This window comes from Anguilla rostrata, chromosome 11, assembly GCF_018555375.3.
Source record: "Anguilla rostrata isolate EN2019 chromosome 11, ASM1855537v3, whole genome shotgun sequence".
Taxonomy (NCBI): domain Eukaryota; kingdom Metazoa; phylum Chordata; class Actinopteri; order Anguilliformes; family Anguillidae; genus Anguilla; species Anguilla rostrata.
The window spans coordinates 19,846,571-19,869,965 of record NC_057943.1 but is presented as its reverse complement, the minus strand read 5'-3'; the positions used below and the strand labels follow the sequence as shown (position 1 = coordinate 19,869,965).

Below are 23,395 nucleotides of genomic sequence, written 5' to 3'. Positions count from 1 at the left end.
CTTACACCTGCACAAAAGAAGCAACTGAACACACCTGACTAATCGGAAACACCTGTGAAGCCATTTGTCCGAAACATTATGGCACCCTGAAATGGGGGGGGGGGCTATGTATAAAAAGTGGTGTTATTTCTACATGGGAAAACCAAAATGTATTAAAACACCCTATTATATGCAATATGCTTTAACTAAATATGAATTGTTTGATTACAAATCTAAAATTATGGAGTAGAACCAAATCAAAAAAACTATGGCTTTGTCCCAAGTATTATGGAGCTTACTGTATATACTATTTATTGTGTACACTGTATATATATATTTATTGTATAACTGCTTTTTAGACTTTCGGTCTTTTGACAGACACAAATGTTTAGAAACAATTCAGTTCTGCCTTAGAAGTTAATTATGTGTAAGTGGGGTTCTCAGGTGGCATGCCTAGCTAAAGCATGGGCTCCCAGTGCAGTGATTCACCGCATGGTCGGACTGGCTTTGCAGGTGAGTGTGGCAGGAAGTGTGGCAAGACGGCATGCAGGGTGACACTGCAGCCGGTCGGTAGGGACCTTTTCAGCTAGCTGGCTATTCCCACCTCAGCACACAATAACAGCTTCTCTGGTCAATCAGGCAACTGCAGACTGCCTGCACATGGTGAAGTCCTATCGTTCACTGTGCTGCTGAGCTGACGGACCAGAAAGTGAAAAATACATGCAGCAGACTACAAACATTTCACAAAAAGGTGTGTTCTTGCAAGAAAATATAATCCAAGTAGATATATAAATACACCATTCTTGGATATTAATTTTCCTGCCAGTAACATGTTGCTTACGTAGAGAAAACTTTCACACAGATACGTGGAAAAATGTTAGCGCTTAATTATTATTTTTCCCCTTTACTGTCACATCAACTTCTTCCATCACTACTGTATTTTCATAAAAGTAGGCTTACAATACTATAAAGATGGAAGTATTCATGATAACACCATTTATTGCTGATCACTATTTAATGCCCCTTCATGTTAACAATTTAAATCATTCAATGATGTAATAACATGGCATATAACAGCACTCCAATGGCAGATGGATACCAAAATTTTATAGACTTCACTAACCATAATTGTATATATTAATAGACAATTATAAAAAGACTATAAAAGACTGTATTATAAATGTGTTCCATCACAAAGCACTCCTCTGTGGTGCTGTTTAAATCTATGGCATGTTTCATGTATAACTCTTCGAAAATCAGAGAAATGTTTGCCTATTTAGATTGTATAACTAAAAAATCAGATATGAGAATAATAAACAATTCTCCACTTTCCTGCTCACTTTTCCATGTGGTATGCAATAGCTCCAAAAGCTATAGTGGGACACTTTCCATTCACACACTATTTATAAGCAAAACTGAGACAACCCAAGTCATTAAGTTTATGATGGAACATTTAAGTAAGATGTGCAACATCGCCTTAATGAAATGGACACTTCAGAAGGATGTAATTATTACTCTACAATAACATCTTCCCTGTTCCAGTGTTGTTAGCAGATTTCCATCACTGAACATGGTTAATGTGTCTCCAGCAGGATGGAACAGTTAGTGCCACTACCGTGCAAAGTGTACACCAACACGATTAAAGACAGGGCGATAGAAAAGCTAAACTTTGAACAAAGCTAATCATGAATTGTGAAAGTCCAAGAGTCCCTTCAAGTTTTATAAGCACAGTTAAATATTCTCCAATTGTACAAAATATTCAACACAACCACAGAGTAGAAAGCCTTGGACAAGGTGGACTAAGGACTAGTAATGAAGACACAAAAAGCTCAATGTAATGTATAATTCTAAAAATAAAAAAGCAAGATTATTACTGCATGTGATAATTCTCCCTTCGAGTGACTGAATTATTCTTTGCATTGCTGCTATTATCATCATGATTTCCCATGAGATAGGACTGGGCGCATGTTTGCATTTGGTAAAGGACAGGAGAGAACTAGGAAGGATGGATTTAATCTGTGAACGCTGGTGCTGAGGAAGGCCCTGCCCAGCCCACGGTGTTTCGCTACAACTCCGCGGAGGTAATTGAAACTCTGATACACTCTCCACGGCAAAGCAAAGTCCTCCTTCGCCTCCGTTTCCCTGGGGAACCATGAAGATGCGCTTTCTGCCGCTTCAGACCGATTGGAGGACTAAGCAAGGAAGTCAGCCCCACTCTCTCAAACTGCTGGGGGGGAAGTGTATTTACATTTCCTCTCCCCGCACCGATCGATGGGATTCCCGGAACCCGACACCTACCGCACACTGGAGAAAAAATTACACTTTTAAAATGTCTTTTAATGACTTTACTTCTTTCATTACCATCGGCATTTGTCAACACTGTTGCCAGATAAGATGCATTCAACAGACATTGAAAGCTACAACTGGAACAGAGCAAGACATATGCAGCCACAGTGTAGTGTATTTAGTTGTGATACACATGGACAAGTAGGCCCATGCCAGATAACAGAATATTTTATCCAGTATTACGAGTATCATAATAATAGGTACATTGAAATGAACTGAAATAACAAATATTAGTCTTTTACATGAACTTGCTGAAAATGTATGCTTTACTAAAGATATCTTCTTTTAGGTACATGTATTATTATTATTATTATATTTTAACTGATGATGAGAAAATTATCTATTTGAAATTAGACTCTTTGCAGTAAGTACATACTTCAGTGACTAACCAACTTAGGCTCATACACTTCAGAATGGGCCTCACCCTAACCTGTGCTCATGTATTCACAGACCTATATATGTATTTTTTTATTATGATTGTTGTTGTTGTTCCAACCAGCTCCCCTGACTTAATATAAAAAATTAAATAAAACACAAAGAAATGGTACTTAAATACAAACTCAGATCCTAAGCAGAAAAAATGAGAAGACACATTCATCTTGCATGCATTAAATGCAAGCCTAGGGAAATGGCCTGAAAGGCTTTCAGTGAATGCTTCTGAGAGTTACAGCCCTGAAAGACTCCTGTACCATAAAACTAAATAGTGAGCAGTAAACAAAGTGCACTACATTAAGATAAAGGCCAGGGAACATGTAGAATACCCAACAGCGAAGAGAGAATAAGATATTGAGAAAAATGTTTGTAAAACTACAGTTTAAGAAGACACTGAACACATAAAGATTCAACACATCCCAACAATATGCGCAAACCAGCATAGAGGACTACAGCACAACCTAGTTTACCTACAACATAAAATCTTATTATATATATTACATATTATATATATAGTTGACCTTTCAAAACCATTTCAAAAATTTTCAAGTTTCAAGTTTTCAAGGAAAAATAATTAGGTGTAAAAGATTTCCTCCCTACACATGGCAAGCAAACGAACGGATATGACAAGACTGACACCATTTGGCAATTTAACGTACTACACTGTTACGCAACGGCCTGGCACAGAACGGCAGGGAGCCGGGCCAGGGGCCTGGAGCATCACAGATTCTGTAAGATATTGCCATTTCCTGGAACTTTTATGTAATCAAACCTTTCATGGACTAACAACAAGGCTGACAATCCTCAAGTCCTCAAAGCAGTCATTAATGATCATTTCAGAGGATTATAATACTCAAAGTATTACAGGATATAGTGTCTGATATCAAACACGCATTTAAAAAGACGTCCCTGCAGGATAATTTTGATGTCATGACCCTAAAATGTTTGTATTACAGATTTGTGTCTTCCTGATACGCATTTAGATAAAAGAAAAAAAAAACAATTGAGTACACAATTTTACTTCATGTAGGCCAAAACTAGCAAGTTCAGAATATTATCTACTCGGTTTAAGTATACAATAAAAATAATATCTGTAGACCTACCTTTCAAATCAAATATTAGCCTATACTTTAAAAGCAATAGTATGAGTAGCCCTACTGCACTTATATGCAAGATGTTTAAAAATAAAATGGCTAAACTTTAAATATTATTCAGTCCAGAATCTGCCGTTTTAACACCTTTATGCAGTAAGTCATGACAGGAATATAGTGACTACTGTTCTGCTAAATGTAAGATACTGCAAATATAAATTAATTCAAAGGAACCTTATCTTACCTCAAGTTCAAGTGCAAAAGAGAAGGCACTTTTCCAATGAGTTCTCCCAGACTTGGTGCTCTTTATCTCGGCAAAGGGAGAGTGCAGTAAGTAGGAAATGCTGTGGTGCTAATTATGACATGCTTTTTAGTGATCTTTTTCAGAATAAAAATAATTTTGTGTTAAAGAATCTTTTTTCCTCTGAGCAATGGGTTCACAATTAGATTATACAATGTTCTCATACTGCTGATCACTAGACATTTGATAAACAATAATGTGAATTTTATGTTCATATTAACTGAGTTTATATGAATTACTATGAAACATCTGTATCACATTATGACTAGACATAATTTCACCAATTTATAATTCCCAGATATTCACACCAAAAAGTTATAATTAACACTCTTTGGACTGTTCGTGTTTTAGGATCCAGAGGCCAGAAAATCACAAATACGTATGGAATAAACAGGACTGACAACATCTTCGCAAGTCCTTTGTAAGTCCTTTGCTGGACCACGTGAGGTGGTTCTTTGCATTTTTATATTCAATCACCTGATATTGGATTTGGATGCATTGATCACATATTATAAATGATGTCCAAGGTACAAGAAAAAAATGAAAAAACTAAAGAATTGTCAGTCTGCACCCTGTATTCCTTTCAATCTTGACACTATTTATATCTAGCTAATCAATATATGGCCTTTTTTCTTAAGACCCCTGTTCCGTAAAATTTTGATGTAGTAGTAGTATATTTTACCACAATGTACATTTACACCACACTCTAAATATGTTGGTACAGGTGTACATACCAGGTTGAGAGAAAAGATGACGCCAAAAGAACTGTTGAATGAATGATCGTCCGGTTTTATTTTGAAATGTCCTGGACAGACCTTAGGAGATGTGTTTAACCAATGGGGAACTTCAGTTCTTAGACTACAGTAAGGCTGAGTACAGGTTTATGTAGATAGGAGTGTACATCTTCTTGCAGTCAACTACTTAAATGTAAGACTAGAGGTGACCTTCGGGTGTTATTTGAGTATTTAACATGCAAGAATATTCAACTGTATATTTACTTGTGAGTTTGCACATAACCATAGTACTTCTGTGGTGGTCAGCAACAGTGAAACCTAAATCAATATAACCATGCAGACATTAACCAATAAAGTTATACAGGTAACCTTACTGAAATGAAAGCAGGTTTCAGTGGAGTAATGACTTTATCTTTTTATCTCACTCTCAGAAACTTGGTAGTAAAGGAACAATTCTTCCCAAAAGCTTTTCAGAAGGCTACATTAGGAGGTGGGGTCTTCCAGAATAACAGGTACAGATAATAAAATGAAATACAGATTTTAAGTGTTTCCCCTTTTAGTGTACTGCAATACTTCTGTGCTAATTACATAAATCATGTTTGATTTTACTGCAATCAACAAGACAAAAATGATTAATGGTTTTCAACTGGAATTTTACTTTGATTTCACATGTACCTGAATGAACTTGTTTGTGCAAAAATGGGCACGTTGCTTCTCAATCTCCACGCAACACTTGGCACTAGCACATTTCACATATTAAAATGCCCATTATAGCTGGATTTGGCACAGAATAATACAAGCCCACTAAATCTGAGCTAGAGAAAATGGACCAAGAACTTCACAGGAGAACAGTCATAAAACAAATGAGCTTTATGAAAGTGTGGAGCAAAAAACCCATTCGATCAGTTCAAGCTTTGCGAAGATGCACACCTGGCTTTTAGTATACAGTATACCTAGACATAAAGCCAACTGCGGCAACATCACTGAATCACAGGCCATAAAAGCTTCTCACTGCTTGACAGATTATGGCATACATTACCAAATCTGATACCACAAAGCTTGGATTCTCATTCTGTCAATAAAGTCTGCTTTCAGAAATAACTTCTGAGCCTGTCAAAAATGTCACATTGTCATATTCCCTCTTATGATACTGTTCCGTGTCATGCCGTAACTTAAAAAGATAAAAAAATAAATTCAGCCTACGTCTGGCTAACAGACGGGAATGGGAGTCAGCCAGACATGAGCTTCCGTTTCTATGTACAGATGTGACAGGATGTGAGAAAATAAATATATAATACATCCCTATGTACATGACAGGTGGACACAGTGTTGGTTCTCCTCTTTGGTTCGCATGTCCCACTCCCCCTACACACTGGTTTCTACCTCTCATTGCCTTTCTTGTTTGAGCACTGCTGGCTAAAGCTATGACCATCCTAGCTCCTGCAGGGGCGGCCCAGGGCAAGCGGCTGTGTAGGGGACAGTGGGACAGGGCGTCCGGTTCAGATGACTTTGGCCCTCTTGCTGCTGCTCAGAGACCCATGCTGAGAAGACAGAAGAAGGGGCAAATGAGTGGTGCTTGACTTAAACAGACAGACATTTGGCTTTCTGTGCAATTCAACTCAGAATGCCCGCTGTACGTGCATTCAGTTACTTACCCTCATAAACTGGCAAACACTAGTCTTCACCCCTGAGGACTTTCCTACCTTAGCCTGCTTGTAGAAGTGTGGCGCCAGTTCTACCAGCCAAGACGACTCCACCGCAGTCACATCACGCATGAAGTACTGAGACGTTTGAACCACCTCATTAAAGACCACCCTGAGGAAGAGAGGAGCAGTTCAGCACAACACAGAACTGGCTGTAAATACGAGATCAATGATACACTTTCAGCATTAGTATCATTCGTTGGAGATACAAACTCGAGGTGAATTCCATTCTAGGCCTCTCTTGTACTTACTGATGTTTTAATAATGAATAACAAGATATAATAACATTGGACATACAACTGTTTCCAAATCAGTGGGGTAAGGAATAATGCTGGAAACTTATTGGGAGTTCTGTTGTGAGGTTGCTGATATAAGATATGGTTGAATTCACCGCCATGAGTGTCAGTATTACATTGTCTGAAGCTACAGACTACAGAGTGACACTACTCCCATGACCACACACTGACCAGTACTCTCACCATTTTGGGGGCTTCTCACCAAACAGGACTGAGTTAGGATGGATGTGCAGCTCTCGATCATCTTTAAGAGTCCTGATACAAAGAGCCCAGTGTGAGACAAGCCAGAGAAGTCAGAACACATGATCATCCACAGAGCACGCCTGTAATCCTCGAGGTCTACACACTTAATCAAACGGCATAAAAGAGGTCAGATATTTACAGCAAAGGTGTCAAACAAACTGCCATGTCATCGGAAAGGCAGAGACCCCACATACCCCGAGTAGGAACGAAAGTGCTCACCTGTAGGAGCCTGAATGGTGCATCCGGGCTGCGTTTGCAAAGAACCCAGAGACGATGCACCTGAGGATCACATCGGGGTCACCTGGAGGGCCACACAGGATGTAGGGGTGGGTCAACAACAAAGACAAGGATTCTACAAAATCCCAGGCAGACAGGCATCTTTGATTCAGAGGACTCACCTTCACTGGACGTGCGGGGCACCTTGAACTTGTTCATAAGACGACGGAGTTGCTCCCTGACTGTCACCGCGCGCAAGAGCCCCTTGTAGTTGAGGAAGTGTTCCTGGCACCACTGGGAGCTCTTCTGGTGCTGCAGGCAAGAGCCAGAGGGAAGGGACAGGAAGGACAGCGTAAAACACAATACCACAGATCCACACACACACACACAAACACATATTATGGCATCACACTTCCAATGCATAGCAGCCCTTACCTTGATGAAAGCTTCATATACGTTCAGCATAGTGAGGTGGTCCCCTTCGGCCACGGCAAACTTCCTGTGCTCCTTAGCCTGGGGGAGTGGAGACAAACAGAGACGTACCTACACTGGTAGAGGCTGAACTGCAATGGTCTTCAATAACAGAACAATGGATTCACTGGGACTTTTGCCTTGGAGCAAAGACAGACTCAAACACTCTATGCCATGGGTAACGGAGGCAGACAGCAATGGCGATTGTGTCCAAGACAGAACCCCAGACAAGCAGATATTCTATGTGCCATGGGGTATGATGACAGTGACCATGTTTGAGCTTATAGAGGGCAGAAGTATGTTAGAGTACAAGCAGTAGTGCAGCTTCACCTTCTGTCACCACCTTGCGAAAAATATCTCAGCATGAAAGTGCACGAGTCGCAGCCAGGAAATGCTAAGCGCTATTCAGTCTCCACGAGGAAGACCATCACTTTAGGCTGAGTGGTGTTCCAGTCTAATATGCTTCACACACTTTTTGGATTATATTGTCCTTGGATGAAACATTCAAACACTGCTGATTTCAATGTCAGACATGATTTCCGAAGGATGCATTTCAAATCGCGATAACCAACAAGCAGGAGACAGAACAGGATGAGTCAATGCAGACTGTTTAAACTTTGCTGGCTGGACAGGCAAGGCATGGGTGAGGTGAATGGTGAGACAAAGGATATGGGACTTGCCTTCTTTTAGTTCAGAGACAGGAAGTGCAGAAGAGTGAACTACAGGGTAGACATCCGCCTGCTTTGTGGGGACGCACAGTCTACACTGGTGGTCAGATGGCTTGATTATAATGGCGATTCCCAACAAAAAGAAAACATTGGTAATGTAAAACTGTGCCTGAGCGTGTGACATTTTTAAAAGGACACAGCACAGATTCAGCAAGCCCACTTAAGAATAAATAAAATATGAAATTAATTTAAGTCAGATGTGCCGTGACTCATCTCGGGCAGTACACCTTTGGTAGCTGGATTTTATAAAATGCAATTCAGTCTTCCCACAGTCAGCTGCCAATACAACCTCCTAAAGGAGCCACCTTTCGAGCAGCCTTCATCCCACTGAACGTGCTGATGCATGCAGATTCATGGAGCAGAACTCAAGACTCTTATCCTCATTTTATTCTGCAGTGTTAACAATTATATGTCAACATACAGTGCCGTAAAGAAGTATTTCCCCTTTCCTGATTTCCTCTGTTATTGCATACTTGTCACACTGATTGGTTTCAGATACAAAACATTAGACAAAGTGAAACAGAGTAAACACAAAACACATCTTTTTACTTTTTTTAAACTTTTACCTGTTTACTCAGGTTCCGTTTGTCAAATATTACATTTTATCTAAAGACCTGAAACCATCCAGTCTGACAAATATGCAATAATAAGACTTGTAAAAACATTACATGTTTTGCAATATGCCTATCAAAACAAAATACAGTTAAGTGGTTAACATTGAATTCTGTCACAGAGAGCCATTATATGAAAACTGTGCTAATATTTTACACTCAGTACAGCATCTGTATACTGCTGCATTCAAGTTAGTTTTTAAAAAATGTTTCTTCCATAGGCAGAATTCTCCAGGTCAATCCATTACATTAACAAATAATTTTAATATAATGCCTTGTCTCACTTCACTAATAAACCACCTCAACTATAGCCAGTTATCTTGTGTATGTATTGAGCGTGACTAGAGACAGACGATGGGTTTTCAACTGAATCACAGGTTACAAACCCAGCCAGCAAAAACACCTGGCCAAAATGAACTTCCAAAATAACAGTTCCAGAACATGCCATTATCAAGACAGCCTTCAGGACTTTGTGGTTCACGGAACACGTGACACTCTGTGATGCCAGTGGCCACATGCTGCTCACTGATTGGTTGCCAGTGTATTCTGCTACATTACACCCCACATTCAAGTGTGGGAGCAGCATCACTATAAGGAACCAGGCAGGTGTACAGAGAGGTGAAACTCTCTAGGACTTTCAACCCTCTATCAAACACACACAAGATCACTGTCATTTGCAGTACAACAGGGGCCCCCTGGCATTGCAAACCACATGACTCACAGCTGCCTTCTTCTGGTTGGGCGGCACCACAAAGATATTCTGGATCTGCATCATGGCCGCAATGGTCACAACCTCCTTGGAGCAGCCGAAGTTCCCCGACTCCAGGAGCATCTTGGCAAACATGGGACTAAGAGGAAACTCAGCCATGCGTACACCCATGGGGTCAGTCAGACGCCCATACTGATCCAAGCCTAAGAAGGGAGCAAACAAAGCCTCATCCACAATGAGGCAGGTGCTCCTCTGGCCAAACACGTCCTGGCAAGGATGATTTTCAACCGCAAGAGCTCTTAGTTATTGTCATCGCATGCAACTCAGTTATCAAAAGATGTTAAGGCTAAGGACAAAGATCCCAACATAAGTTCTTACCACCCAGGGCATAAAGCAGCTCCAGAGCCTGGACCATGGACTGAGCAGGTGGAGGCTGCAACACAGGGGGTCACCATTAAGATCAAAGAGCAGCATTCCAACAAATCAGTTGTGATGAAGCCATTAAGGGTCTGTCAAACAGTTCACCATATTTCAAACCATAAAGGCAGCAAACAGCATACCCTTCCAGTTCGAAATATCTGCTCTGGATCTGAATTGCTAAAGCCATCTCTTTTGCAAACAGGGCTGAAGAGAATCAAACAGAATGTTTAATCAAACATTCCTTAAAACTGCAGTCCTACAAGATCTTTTTAAGAGAGAAAAAAATGACCTGAGGAGAATATTGGGATTGTGGGGATGCAAGCGCCAGTTTAGAATTCTGGTGCAGAAGAGGGTTAGCCTGGGTGAAGCCAGGGCAGAGGGGGCCGAGGCCAGGGTGGGGTCAGGCCCAGGTACTCACTGAGAGGAAGTTGAAACGAAGCACATTGTCGATTCCCAGGGCTTTCAGCTGCAGGATGACTGGAGCAAGGTTGGTTCGCTGCATCTCTGGAACTGTGGCAGCAGGCAGCTTTTCAAAGTCCTCCTCTGAGACATGACAGGAGAGGACGGGAATATCAATGCACAGGCAACACCAGTGTGACAGACAGCAAATGGACTGGCCCAATTTGAAGAACCCACGTACCAGTGTACAGGCGAAAACACTTCCCGGAACGGTTTCGCCCCCCTCGGCCTGCCCTCTGGCTGGCAGAGGCCTTAGAGATGGGGGTCACCACCAGAGACTCAATCGCTGTTCTGGGATTATAGGCTCGCAGCTTGACAAATGCACAGTCGATAACAAACACAATTCCATTGATGGTGATGGAGGTCTCTGCAATGTTGGTGGCCACAACCACCTGGATCAGAAAAAGGAAACCCTCAAAAATCTGCCAAGGTCATAAATATTTTTCAATGTTCTATTTTATCAAGATGCAGCTGTGACAAAGGTCATGGCTTCAAAAGAGTTTGTTAATGTAACCACGAGACAATAAGAATACATTTATATCCCAAATTGTCTAAATGATTATTTTAACATAGCCTGAAAGTTATAGTAATCAACCCCATAACAATCGAGAATTTACCTTTCGCACAGTAGGGGGCACCCTCTCAAAAACCTTCATCTGTTCAGCATAGGGCAGACCAGCGTACATGGGAAGAACACGAAGGTGCTTCTTCATGCCAAACCGGGAGAGAGCCCGAGCCTGCTCCACAAGCATACTCACCACCTTCTCTACTTCTTCCTGCAGAAAGGTTGTTACATGGCAACAAGGTTGTTCACAAGGCAACTAAGGTAGCCTCTCAGTGACCCTCAATATGACATGCGACACAAGATACGACACAACATACGGTACAGCAATCCCTGTTTCTGTGAGCATATTCAAATAAGATTCCCCCTGACCACTGGAGATCCTCATAGAAGCAGAGCACATCTCTAGCTGCCATCCATCCCATAATCATACCTGTCCAGTGAGAAAGGCTAGAACATCTCCATCATCCTCTGTCTCATGGATCTTCAGCACCGTCTCCACGGTGGCTTTCACATAGTCCGGAACAGGGCTGGAAGGAGTGGTAATGAACTAGCATGAAGCCAAATTCAAGCAGGGTTTCATGTGCATGCAAACCCATCACATGTGCCTGAGAGTGAGCTGTGAACATGTTCATTTCCCTTAACCGTGTGTCCTTATACTTGTATGAAAGTCTCACCCCTAGAGATGAACAAACTAGTTTTAAGCAATAGGAACACAAGGCATTGACTCCTGAATCCAGGAGAAATGCAAAGTGCTCTCTCTTGTTGTTGAAAGACATGCTGCTCAAGAAGGATTGCATGGGTGTAGCAGCATACCTGACTGTGTAAAAGATGTCCACAGGGAAGGTGCGTCCTTCCACAGTCAGAATACCACAGGTGTCCTTGCTGGGGTCTCCAGATTCATTCAGGTTGAAGAACTCTTGAAATTTCTGCATGAAAAGGGAGAATATAACTTGCTAATCCCATCCGGTGCAATGACATAACGAGTTTGTTTTTCATGAACTGATTTTGAATCCCACATCAATGGTCAAGAAGAAACATCCATTTCAATAAATCTGAGCATTGCCAAGTACCCCAATTACCACAAAATTGCCGGACATCTTAATGAAACATGTAAGAATTGAATTAAAAAAACTCTTGGCACACCCTACTTGTTTGCTAGCCACTATGCAAATCTTTGCTAGGCAGAATGCAATAAAAAGAGCCTCATTTAATTGTTCTTCAGAGTTAATGAAATTGAGCTGCAGGCAATAAAACCAGCTAAACTTTGAATGGACAGTCATAATCAATTCATCATCTCACTTTATCCCTCACTGTAATCCCTTATCTGAATGGAGAAATCACCTTGGCATCCAGGGTGGCAGAAGCCACTATTAGACGAAGGTCTCTCCGTTTTTTCTGAATCTGTGGAAGGACAGACAGGAGACATTTCAATTTACAAGTAAGCACACTGCAGTGTCATCAGCCCAGCACCTTTAGTGCCATTCTTGTGCGGGTCAGACCCGAAAACAAATCCAGTACAAAAGGAGACGGACCTTTTTCAGCAGTCCGATGGCAATGTCTGTGTACAGAGTCCTCTCATGCGCCTCGTCCAGCATCAGGACACTGCAGATAGAACCAGTGTTGAAGTAAACATTTATCCGTTCAGGTGAAGGGACACATGATTTATTTAAGAATTATTCGTTTAAATAAAACATTTTTTTGCCTGCATCTCTTGTGGAGTTATTGGTGAGTATGGGATTACATTTTAGTAAACAATAGCTTTGGAAATACTATGACGATGCAAGGTCATGCCAATAAAGTGCATTTATACTTTATAACTGCAAGGTATGAACCCTGAGACAACAGCTATGTGGCAGAATTACTCGTACTTCAATATGGTGAGCTAGGTTCTATGAGCAGCTGGGGTCTGCACAAAGAAGCCTTTACCTATATTTCTTCAACAGGGGGTCAGCCATCATTTCTCGCACCAGCATGCCATCTGTCAGGAACTGAAATAGAATCAGAACATTGGTAATTTGTTGGATGTTTTGAACTACACTCATTCAATAAGTCACACTCATTTCAAAAGCACATATGATGGCAAGAGGTTGCAGCACCTTGATACGGGTGGCATGGGGGTCTGAGCAGTCATCAAACCGAATGGTGTAGCCAACCTCATGGCCCAGCAGGGCACCACGTTCTTCAGCCACCCTATTGGCAACCTGGGATGAACAGAATGGGTCCACATGCTGTAACAAACTGCACTGTGAACTACGAATATTAATGAAGCCAGCACCCACCCTTTCGGACTCTGGGGTGAGACAGGGACTGGCAAGAGTCCTGATGGCAGGACAAACAGTAGCAGCAGACTTACTGAAATGGCAGCCACCCTCCGAGGCTGCGTCACCCCAATAACCTTGCCCTCCGCAGCCCATCCAGCCTCCAGCAGGTACTTGGTGGAGAGAGACAGAGAGAGGAAAACCGATTAGGAGAAAGATGGTGAGGGGGGAGGACGGAACACAGTGAATTTTAAAGTCCCCATTTCAACAACGAACCAAAATCGAAGACAAGCCAAAGGGAACAAATGAGTCACAGCACTGACAGTGAAGAAAACAAAACTGAAAAAAAAAAAAAGTACTGCAGCAAGCTGCATTCATGTGACGTGTTTCACAGAAACTGATGCTAGACTGACCTGAGGGATTTGAGTGCTCTTCCCACAGCCTGTCTCGCCTACAATCACAACTGTCTGGTAGCTCTCCACCAGATACAGGATATGATTTCTGTGCTGAAATCAGAACAGCAAGACCAAATACTGATGGATACTTTCAACCCTCATAATATGTCACTGTCATAACCTAGAACACATACAGTACAATATATAACAACAACAATGTTAAATGCTGGAGTGAAAATTTTATTACAAAATGCAATTCCTAAATATGCATAACTGATACTTTGAGCAAAAACCTGCCTCATCCCCCCTGCATCCCAAAACAGAGGAGTACTGTACCTACCTTAAACACTGGAAGTTTCTGCCGCTGTTTCTCAATGGACAGCGCGGTGAAGGGGTTATAAATAACGGGGGAGCCAGTAGTCTCTGTTGTGAGCTCTCGTTCTTCTGAAACCCCAGGGCCTTCTGATCCTGGTGGGGTGGGGGGAGGAAAGAGTCACTTTATTGATTTTTTTTTATTCTTTATTTTTCCAAGGAGTTCAAGCAATATATAAATCATACGCATTCGTATGGGTGCCTGATCTGAAAGTTTAAAAATGTAGGCTATATCATCCTTTCATATGTACATACATATATATTTACGAAATGATTAAATACATTTTTAAACTTTCAGATCAGTCACCCTTGTATATTTACACATATTCATCCAAAATTCCCTTTATACTCACAAAGCCAAAACACGCTCTCTTTGGACATACAAAAAGTACTCTCATTCTCTTTCCTTTACCTTTGTACAGCACAGTCTGTAAGTATTTTGACAGTGACACATTTTTTCTTATTTTAGCGGTGTACACCAGCACATTGGATTTGAAATGAAACAATGAACATGAGGTTAAAGTGCAGACGATCAACTTTCATTTGAGGGTATTTACATCCATACTGAGTGAACCATGTAGGAATTGCAGCCCTTTTAATGCGATCCCCCCATTTCAAGGGACCAAATGTAACTGGACAGCTGGCTGCTCAGCTGTTGCTAAGCCAGCTGTGTGTCTTTGCATCATTAGTTCATGCACAAGAAAGCAGACAAAGGTCTAGAGTTGATTCTACATGTGGCATTTGCATTTGGATTCTGTTGCTATTGTCCCTCAACATGAGTACCAAAGAAGTGCCAATGCCAGTAAAGCAGGCCATCATGTGGTGGAGAAAACAGAATAAACAGATCAGAGATATAGCAAAACATTGGGAGTATCAAAATCAACTAATTGGTACATTAAGAAGCAAGAACTGGTGAGCTCAGCAATAGCAAACAACCTGATAGATCACGGAAAACCACTGTAGTGGACAACCAAAGAATACTTTCTACTCTCCAGGATGTAGGCATAGATGTGTTGAAGATTAAACCAAAGAGAAGCCTTCACCAGCAGAACCTCGGAGGGTTCCCTGGAGGATTCAAACCACTCGTGAGCCTCAAGAACAGAACAGCCAGGTTAGAGTTTGTTAAAATGTATATTTAAAACAAAATTGTACTAATGGAAAAAACTTGTTTAAAACAGATCAGATCCATGTTTTAAAACTAAAATCTAAAATAAAAAGACTAGGGAGAGAAAGCCACATAGCCTACATCCTCAGTCAATCAGTATCAATGAAACTTGATGAAAAAGCCACTCCCCTAAGGCTTGTAGCTACTCTCTCTGGAAGATGTGGACTATGTACTCGGCAATCTCAAAATTGTATTGCTACTCATGCCACTATACACAGATGGTGCCTTCATGTTTTTTGAAAATGAATCACAGAAATACTTCTATATGCCTTTAACAAATTCAGTTGCTTCAGTCCTTTGTCAGGTTATCAGATCTAGCTGGGGAAATTCTTCCCAATTCTGCCACAAAACCTGTTAGACAGATCAATATAGGCCTACTAAAGCTTAGAGAGTTTTATTTATAAATCAGCTGGAGAGGAAATGACTTTTTATAAACCTTGTATTTATGAAAATATAAACTTAAATGGTTTTATAACAAATGCATATAAAATGAAATATTTATGCCACATAGTATTATTTACCCTCTTGGGACCACCCAATGAGCATCACCCACAGTTTTTTTGCCACTAGGGCAACACTCCCTAACATTCCCACACATTTAAGGAAAAACATTTACTCCCCTCTCAAGCTTAGGTCCCCAGCTAATTAATAGTAAACGTATTCATTGCCTCTACTGCACATAAAACTCTCTCATATGAAAATTATTCCCAGTTCACCCTCCTCCTAACACCATGGGTAGCTTTCTACATACGGAATGTTTCAAGGGCTGAAATTGTTGGGAAGATTTTCTCCGACATTTACTATCCATTTTGGACCAAGGGTGGACCAAGAGTGCTACTTTATATTGGCTTTACTAATCTAAATCTCTCATCCAATCAAATTGTTATCCTTCTCGTATTGTGCGTTGATTCAAAGTTTCCTTCGTTATTGTGCACGTTCTAATCAACTGTACGTATTCATGGATCTAATTGGCAAATGTTAATGCTAGGGTTTCTGCAGAATTGTTAGCGTATAGTGAGAAGTAAAATGTTAAGCATAATATGCTTTCTCAAGGTCCTCTCGGGAGGGTTTTATTTACATCACCTGACATTTACAGTATGTCTCATTTCATTTGTGAAACAATAAAAAACTTAAACAAAAAATAAAACATGTAGAGTTCTCCGAAGGTCCCATCCGGGCATGTGTATTCCTCAAATATTTGAAACTTGCTTTACTGGGTTAACGTTATACCTTGGAACACATAACTTTTTGAACAAATGGTTAGGACAAATCGCAGTCAGGCTACAATTGTACACGCTCGTTATATTTTCGTCACAGTGGTCCTTGAAGTTTCTAGTCTGTAGGTTTGTGTTGCGTTACAACAACTATCAACCACGGTGGCGTTTTCATGTACAGTCGTCTTAGACCCATCTGTACGATACAGACGAAAACAAATCGTTCATTTGAAAAAGCATTTCCCCTTGCAGGCTATCTAGTAAGCACGCTGCAGAGCATTATAATAGCAACTGCTTAATGCATCCTGCTTTCCCAACTAGGTAAATGGGTATGATGATGCACAGATACACAGCCACCAAGATAAACGCTCTGCCGTTTGGGCCGACGAAACAATTCCCCTTAGCGAATCCTAATAAATATTATGCTTTTATTTTTGTATTTTCGAGCAGATCGTAGCGGATAATATAGACGACAACGCCAGTAAATGAGTTAGCAAGCAACTATACGGCTAGCTAGCTCTTTTCTGCCTGTTCGGCAAGCTTGCTTGTTAGCAGAGGCAGAAGCTGGTATATTGCAGCATAGCTAGCTACCCAGCTCGGTTGAAATTTTGCGATAAACATTTCACATTTTCCGATACACTTAAGTGTCAATGCACATTGAAATACGGTCATACACAGAAAAGCAATTACCTCCGTGGCAAGAAAGTAAGCTAAATCTAGGTATATCGATTACACTTACCGGGTTTCCAGAATTTCATCGTGGAAAGGGGCGCCGCCATCTTGACACAAACGTCATATTTCAAAACTTTATTCATTCGTGATTCCCCAAGACAATCACAAAAGGAGCAGGTGAGGTTAGATGTTTTTATTCCGAAACTTGCTTTTAAAAAGCCAGGACTAGATCGCAGTCGGCCTAAATCCAGTAGATCCTAAAAATGAATTTAAAACGTTTTTATTATTGTTTTAGCAAAGATGTATGTGATAAGTTCAATTCATGGACACGTTGAACGTGATTAGTGGATTGTATAACGTAATTCAGTACTACTGAAGAAAGCTAAAGAAAACACAAGTGTTCAAATTAGTATGTTGCAGAATTAACAGCTTAACTGCATTCGTTATATTATGTTGGGTGCCAAATTCCTTTGTAGTTGAACATTGGCACGCTTACATAAAAGCACAATTATTTGCCAAGTCACTTGTATGAATGCGCACTTATTTTCTCAGCTCCCGTTACAGTAAATGCTCACTCTGACGGTCTCCAACAAAAGGCATTATTAGCCTTTAATGGTGAGATGCCTGGTAATAGCCAAGAGAAGTGACCTATGTTGCAAAACTACAATCATTATGAGTCTGCGGTGAACTTGGTCCTGGTCCAAGCAATGGTACTATCCCGCTTGGACTACTGCAACTCTCTTCTGGCTGGACTACCGGCATCTGCCATCAGATCCCTGCAACTCATTCAGAATGCTGCAGCTCGTCTGGTCTTCAACCTCCCCAGATACTTCCACGTCACTCCCCTGCTCACTACCCTCCACTGGCTGCCTGTTAAATCTCACATCAAATTTAAAACATTGGTCCTAGAATACCAGGCAGTCAAGGGATCAGCCCCAACATACCTCCACAAGATATTCAAACCCTACATGCCATCCAGACCCCTCCGTTCTGCTACCTCAGGACGCCTGGCATCTCCCCCTCCTCGCACCTGCGCTTCCCGAACACGTCTGTTCTGGCCCCACGATGGTGGAATGACCTCCCCGTGGAGGTCAGAACAGCTGAGACACTGACCCACTTCAAGCGATGACTGAAGACTCACCTCTTCAGGCTGCACCTCTCCCCACCCCTCCCTACCTCCCTGTAATCTCTTAAATGACTAAGCTTAGGGTTGTAACTAGGTAGCCGTTTCATAGGTGACTTAGTTAATGCACCTGTCTTAACTACTGCTTGTATTTTTGCATAGACTGCGTTGTTGCTGTTCTCGTTTGTGTTAGTGTTAATCAGTTTAACCTTCAGGGTCCAAGTTGAACTATGCGGTTGTTCCCTGCACTTGGACCGGTACTTCTCTCTAGGGTTTTCAACATACTTGTTCCTAGTTATGGTTATACACTTCGTTGTACGTCGCTCTGGATAAGAGCGTCTGCCAAATGCCTGTAATGTAATGAACTTCCTCATTCTGAACGCTTTTGGTGTGGGTGGATAGTTACAAAGAGCTACATGCATTTCTGCTCAAAGTTAATTGCTCCAATTTTAGATAATGTCTAAGCTTTTTATAAGCAATAGTAGTCTTTAATATGACCATTTTGTTGCATAATTTACAAGTGAACCAGCGCATGTACTGCTATCAGGGTAATTAGCTGGGGGGGGGGGGGGGGATCTGCTTCCACCACCCTCAGGAACAGCACTGCCTACCCATTTTAGAGGATTGTCAATAAATGTATCACCCAGAGAAGTACTTGGTTAAAAAAAATAATAATAAAAAAATTGTCAAGTGTCAAATAATGTATCCTCAAAAAAATTATATATAAACATTATATAAACACTTGTAGGCCTATAGGTAAGCTAATGTGCTACAAATAGCATATTTAATTGCACTGCACAGCCACAAAACATATTAGGAAAAAGGCCAAATAAAGCCCACCTTTAATTGAATTCCCAAAAGATGTCAATCACAAAGTACAATCCCTCAAATACCCTCACAGCCTCATTCATTTCATATTACTCTCCCTAGTATCACACAGAATCATAACAATTAGCCCTCAAGTACATTTTCTATCAGTTTATCCACTACAAAATACTTTATGTCTAATTAAACAAGACATGAGAAAAAATACAAATAAATTGTTTAATACATTTTGGATTTGATAAAATGGAAATTCCACAGATAATTTACATTTTTAAATTAAGCTCTGAACATATGGTAAGATTTGATCTGGAAGCTACTTGAGACAAAACAAAAAAATGTATTAAATAGTTAGAGTCTCCTGTTTAATACAATGCTATTTATAAGATACAAAAAAATCCATGGCAGTGCACAGGACAGTTTTAGCTTAAAAATCTGATGCACAACCAGTCTGGAAGGTCACTCCTCAAGTACCCATGATGCTCTCCTCCAAAGACCATGTGTGCTACTGACAACAGAACACACAACTTGGATTTCAAAGTTCTCATCTTTACATCTTATAGCAACTAAAATTTTCCATACTCTTGCTGGCGAAATGCATTCTTCACAGCTCTTCAGTCATAATGTAGTGCCGTGTAAAATATTATCCATACCACCTGGGGGGAAAAGGGACAATAAAGATTAGATCCCAAAGTGTTCTTTTATTACTTAGAACAGAAAAACAAGCACTTGTTTTAATGGAACCACAAAGCAAGGTAAGGGTTAGGGTCGTCAGATATAGATTTGAAATTTCAATATTCTTGGAGTAGGAAATGAAAAACTGAGCTATTAAAACATTACTTTGCCTTGCCTTCATACCCTTATTTGCATCCCATTGTTCACATACCATGCATAACAGGAGGTGCCTTAAAGTGTCCTATCTATTTTTATAACAAGTAATGAAGTAAATTTTGCAATATATTTTCGATTGTACTGAATATTTACCAACTTCTTTTTTTGAACATTACTTCATTTTGAAACATGTTATTTGTAAGTTTCAATTAGAAAGTTTTTTTTGTTTTTGTTTTCTCCCCATCAAAGTTTCAAGCACAAATTTGTAAGAACATGTACGTACAGCTTAACATACACTACACCATTTTTGTCATAGGGAAGCCATCTGTTCAAGGACCAGATTCACCCAGTAGAGTCCAAACATCTGCCAAGGCACAACAACCTCCCCTTGCATGAACATGGACAGAAAATGTCTTGGCAAATCCAGTCATTACTTTTTGAGATACAATGGGCCTGTGGCAAGAGGAAAAGTCATGGGGCCACCAAAATCAAAAGGTTTCTTCCGCTTGGGGCCATTACTTTTTTGAGATTAAAAGTAATGGGACACACCCAATAAGTTGTGTCTTCTTCAAAACATTAATGTGCACTCCAGCCATTACTTTTCCAGTTTGGGGAAGACAGACAAACGGATGGACAGAAGTCATTACATAATAAATTAAAGCATCGAAAAAATCTATGAATAGGACAAATTCATCAGTAGATCAATGCACTGAATTATACAAAAAAACAAAAATATAATAATTTTAAAAAGGACCTACCAATTGGGGGGGAAAAAAATCTGCACCATTAAATGCATGGTGGTCAAAACTTTAACCACCGGTTACTGGAGCCTCAAACAGTAAACCTCAAATGTTTCATATCTCAATGCATAAATCATTTTATATATCAATGTGCAAATTATGTCCCAGCCCTGGTTAAATCACTCTTAGCAATGAACTCTATTCAAGTGGCAAGGTAGCAATAGTACATAGGAAGTGGAGGTACCAGGAATAAAGCAAAGGAGGTCATGAAGCCCTCTTTTGTGAGCTCCCATGTCCCTCCATATTCCTCCTCATCCACCTGTTGGAAACTGCTGAAGTAGACATACAGGAGGCCAGCGTTGATGACGCAGAATCTGGTGGAATAAAGGCAGTGTTCATCACTCTATTATGCCACACTTTCACCCCTTATACAAGGTGATTCCTGTGTCTAAAGAAATCATTTTCACTGGTGCAAAAGTAACTGAAAATTTCTCAATGGTGCAACAGCAGTACACAGCGTTGGAATAGGTCATTGAACAAAAGACTGCATGCTGTCCTGACATTAAAAATGAGAGCAAAGCATGGATTCATACACTGATAATGTGACTGTATTCATGGCCTCATCTAGTTTGTTTGTTTTTTTCCATTTATTTTATGATTATTATTATCATTCTTTTTAACAGACGACTTTAATGAATTAATATAAATAGTTACATTTTGAAAGTGCCAGTTTTTGCAACACAGCTGGTTTCACCCTTTCCTGGGTAACAAAATTCTTTATTCAGCTATGATTCAAAGATAGCAAAAGATAGTAACTGACTAAGGCACATACTGTGGGAAAGCATGTTTACGGAGACTAAAAAACAAAACAATATATAAGCTAAAGCAACCACAGCCACCAGCAAGACCAGGCAAAGAAAATTGATTTGTGCAGTTTAATTCAAGATTTACATGGGATTCACAATCAGTTTGCTGTCCATCTAAGAGGCAAGTGTGATGACATCAAAGGGTAATACTTACATGGCTATTCCCAAAAATCCTTTCAGTGGTGCAATTCCCCAGATCACTCCAAGGATAACAGCAATGATTTGCCGAAACCAGTAAATTACATCTAAAAATTCATCCTGAAGAAAAAGAATAAAATAAAAGGGAAATTGTGGTTTAAATTTACGTTTTACTTGCACTGGAGTAAATGGAAGGAAACCTATGCCACACATCAGGTAGGTCCAAATCCGTGGTGGTCCTAAACTACATTAACAGTATTAACCTTGGCGTTTCCATTTTTTGTTGATTAGCCTACTTGTATATTGGATAACAGAAAAACGATTTATAAATGATGCATTTAGGGTCTGTGGCGCAGGACTTCAAAATGTCATGTTTTACAAAGGATCCGAGCAATTAAATTTAATCAATATTGCATGAAATTCGTCATTGTATACCCTTGCAGCAAATGGAAAACTAGCTTCCCTATCCGCCGATTTTGTCCTTAAGAAGGCAACGCTAATATCGTATGACAGACGTCAAAAACTGAAATACTTCAGACCCGCTCCACTGAACTTTCTACCAAATACGCTAAAAGTGACATTTAAAAAGTGTCTTTCACTTTATCTTAACTTCAAACCTTTTGTCCCATTGTAGCTGACTGGAAAGGACAACATACAGCTTACATACATCAAAGTATACGTCTGACAATGTCCCCAAATAGTTCGCCATACGGGGTCTGTGAGAAAACCCTGTTACCCGATCCCCCGGAGTTCCCTGATTTAATCTGTCTAGGTAGCCACTTAATCCTCACTGAACTGGTAAATCAGCTACCAAAGCCACGTTGTCGATTTATGTATCGCGCGTGAATCCGATTTGAAGAATCAACGTTAACAATAAATACAAACCTTCTCTTCCCATACGGCGCTACTATTGAACACTTTACTCCATGTGGACTGTTTTACGGCCCCATTGGCCAAATGAACTTCTTCTTTCCTTTTTGAGCTGCTCGTCATTCTCCGCGACGACAATCGAATCTAAGACACGTTTGTGAAATGCTTCACTAAAAAAATTTACTAAAAATTAAATCCTTCAGATAACCACAATGGTTCACCCCTCTGTGGCAAAATGTCTCTTGCTCTGTCTCGTTTCTTTATACAACTTCAACGAATTGCCACCAATCAAAACCACTCGAAAACTAAATTCGCGAAATACTAGCACTGCTGACTCTACAGATTGATGTCGGATTGTGTGTAGCGTCGACGCATGTGCAACCTAGTTTGACCTTACGCTAAAAGCCAATAAGAATGTGCGACGTTAAAGCGCTAAACCAATAATTGTTCACCTAGCCAAGGTTCTGATGCTTTAGGCATAGACTTTAAAGGCATTGGGTCTGAAATGATAAAGTCACGCAAATACAACAGCGACATCTACAGTTGGAGTACCCAGACAATAACCCCATACCTCACCAGTCATCGCTGTCTGCGGGGAATCGTAACACATGTAGGTCTCCCTGTT

General features: G+C 40.5%; 2 protein-coding genes across 3 annotated transcripts; both read right to left on the bottom strand.

Moving 5' to 3' along the window:
- Positions 1-5,738: 5,738 nt before the first annotated feature.
- On the bottom strand, positions 5,739-17,611 carry dhx35 (DEAH-box helicase 35). 2 transcript variants are annotated; one of them, XM_064298612.1, is made up of 21 exons: positions 17,448-17,602; positions 14,298-14,425; positions 13,976-14,068; positions 13,658-13,735; positions 13,401-13,505; positions 13,231-13,292; positions 12,837-12,906; positions 12,646-12,705; positions 12,118-12,230; positions 11,735-11,831; positions 11,357-11,515; positions 10,921-11,131; positions 10,699-10,823; positions 10,239-10,293; positions 9,873-10,063; positions 7,777-7,854; positions 7,524-7,653; positions 7,345-7,426; positions 7,066-7,137; positions 6,587-6,698; positions 5,739-6,424 (listed from the first exon to the last, which is right to left on the bottom strand). In XM_064298612.1, exons 1-21 carry the CDS (start codon positions 17,521-17,523, stop codon positions 6,383-6,385), a joined length of 2,139 nt encoding a protein of 712 aa, XP_064154682.1. In that variant the 5' UTR covers positions 17,524-17,602; the 3' UTR covers positions 5,739-6,382. The 2 variants fall into 2 exon arrangements, with proteins under 2 accessions (XP_064154682.1, XP_064154683.1); XM_064298613.1 differs by lacking the exons at positions 5,739-6,424; positions 6,587-6,698; positions 7,066-7,137; ... (1 more) ...; positions 7,524-7,653; positions 7,777-7,854 and adding an exon at positions 7,873-8,592 and having other exon boundaries at positions 17,448-17,611.
- A 1,705-nt stretch (positions 17,612-19,316) lies between these two features.
- Positions 19,317-23,184, bottom strand: rab5if (RAB5 interacting factor). The gene is made up of 4 exons (XM_064298614.1): positions 22,786-23,184; positions 21,917-22,020; positions 21,141-21,270; positions 19,317-19,981 (listed from the first exon to the last, which is right to left on the bottom strand). The coding sequence occupies exons 1-4, from the start codon at positions 22,891-22,893 to the stop codon at positions 19,940-19,942; spliced, it is 384 nt and encodes a 127-aa protein (XP_064154684.1). The 5' UTR covers positions 22,894-23,184; the 3' UTR covers positions 19,317-19,939.
- Positions 23,185-23,395: the final 211 nt, after the last annotated feature.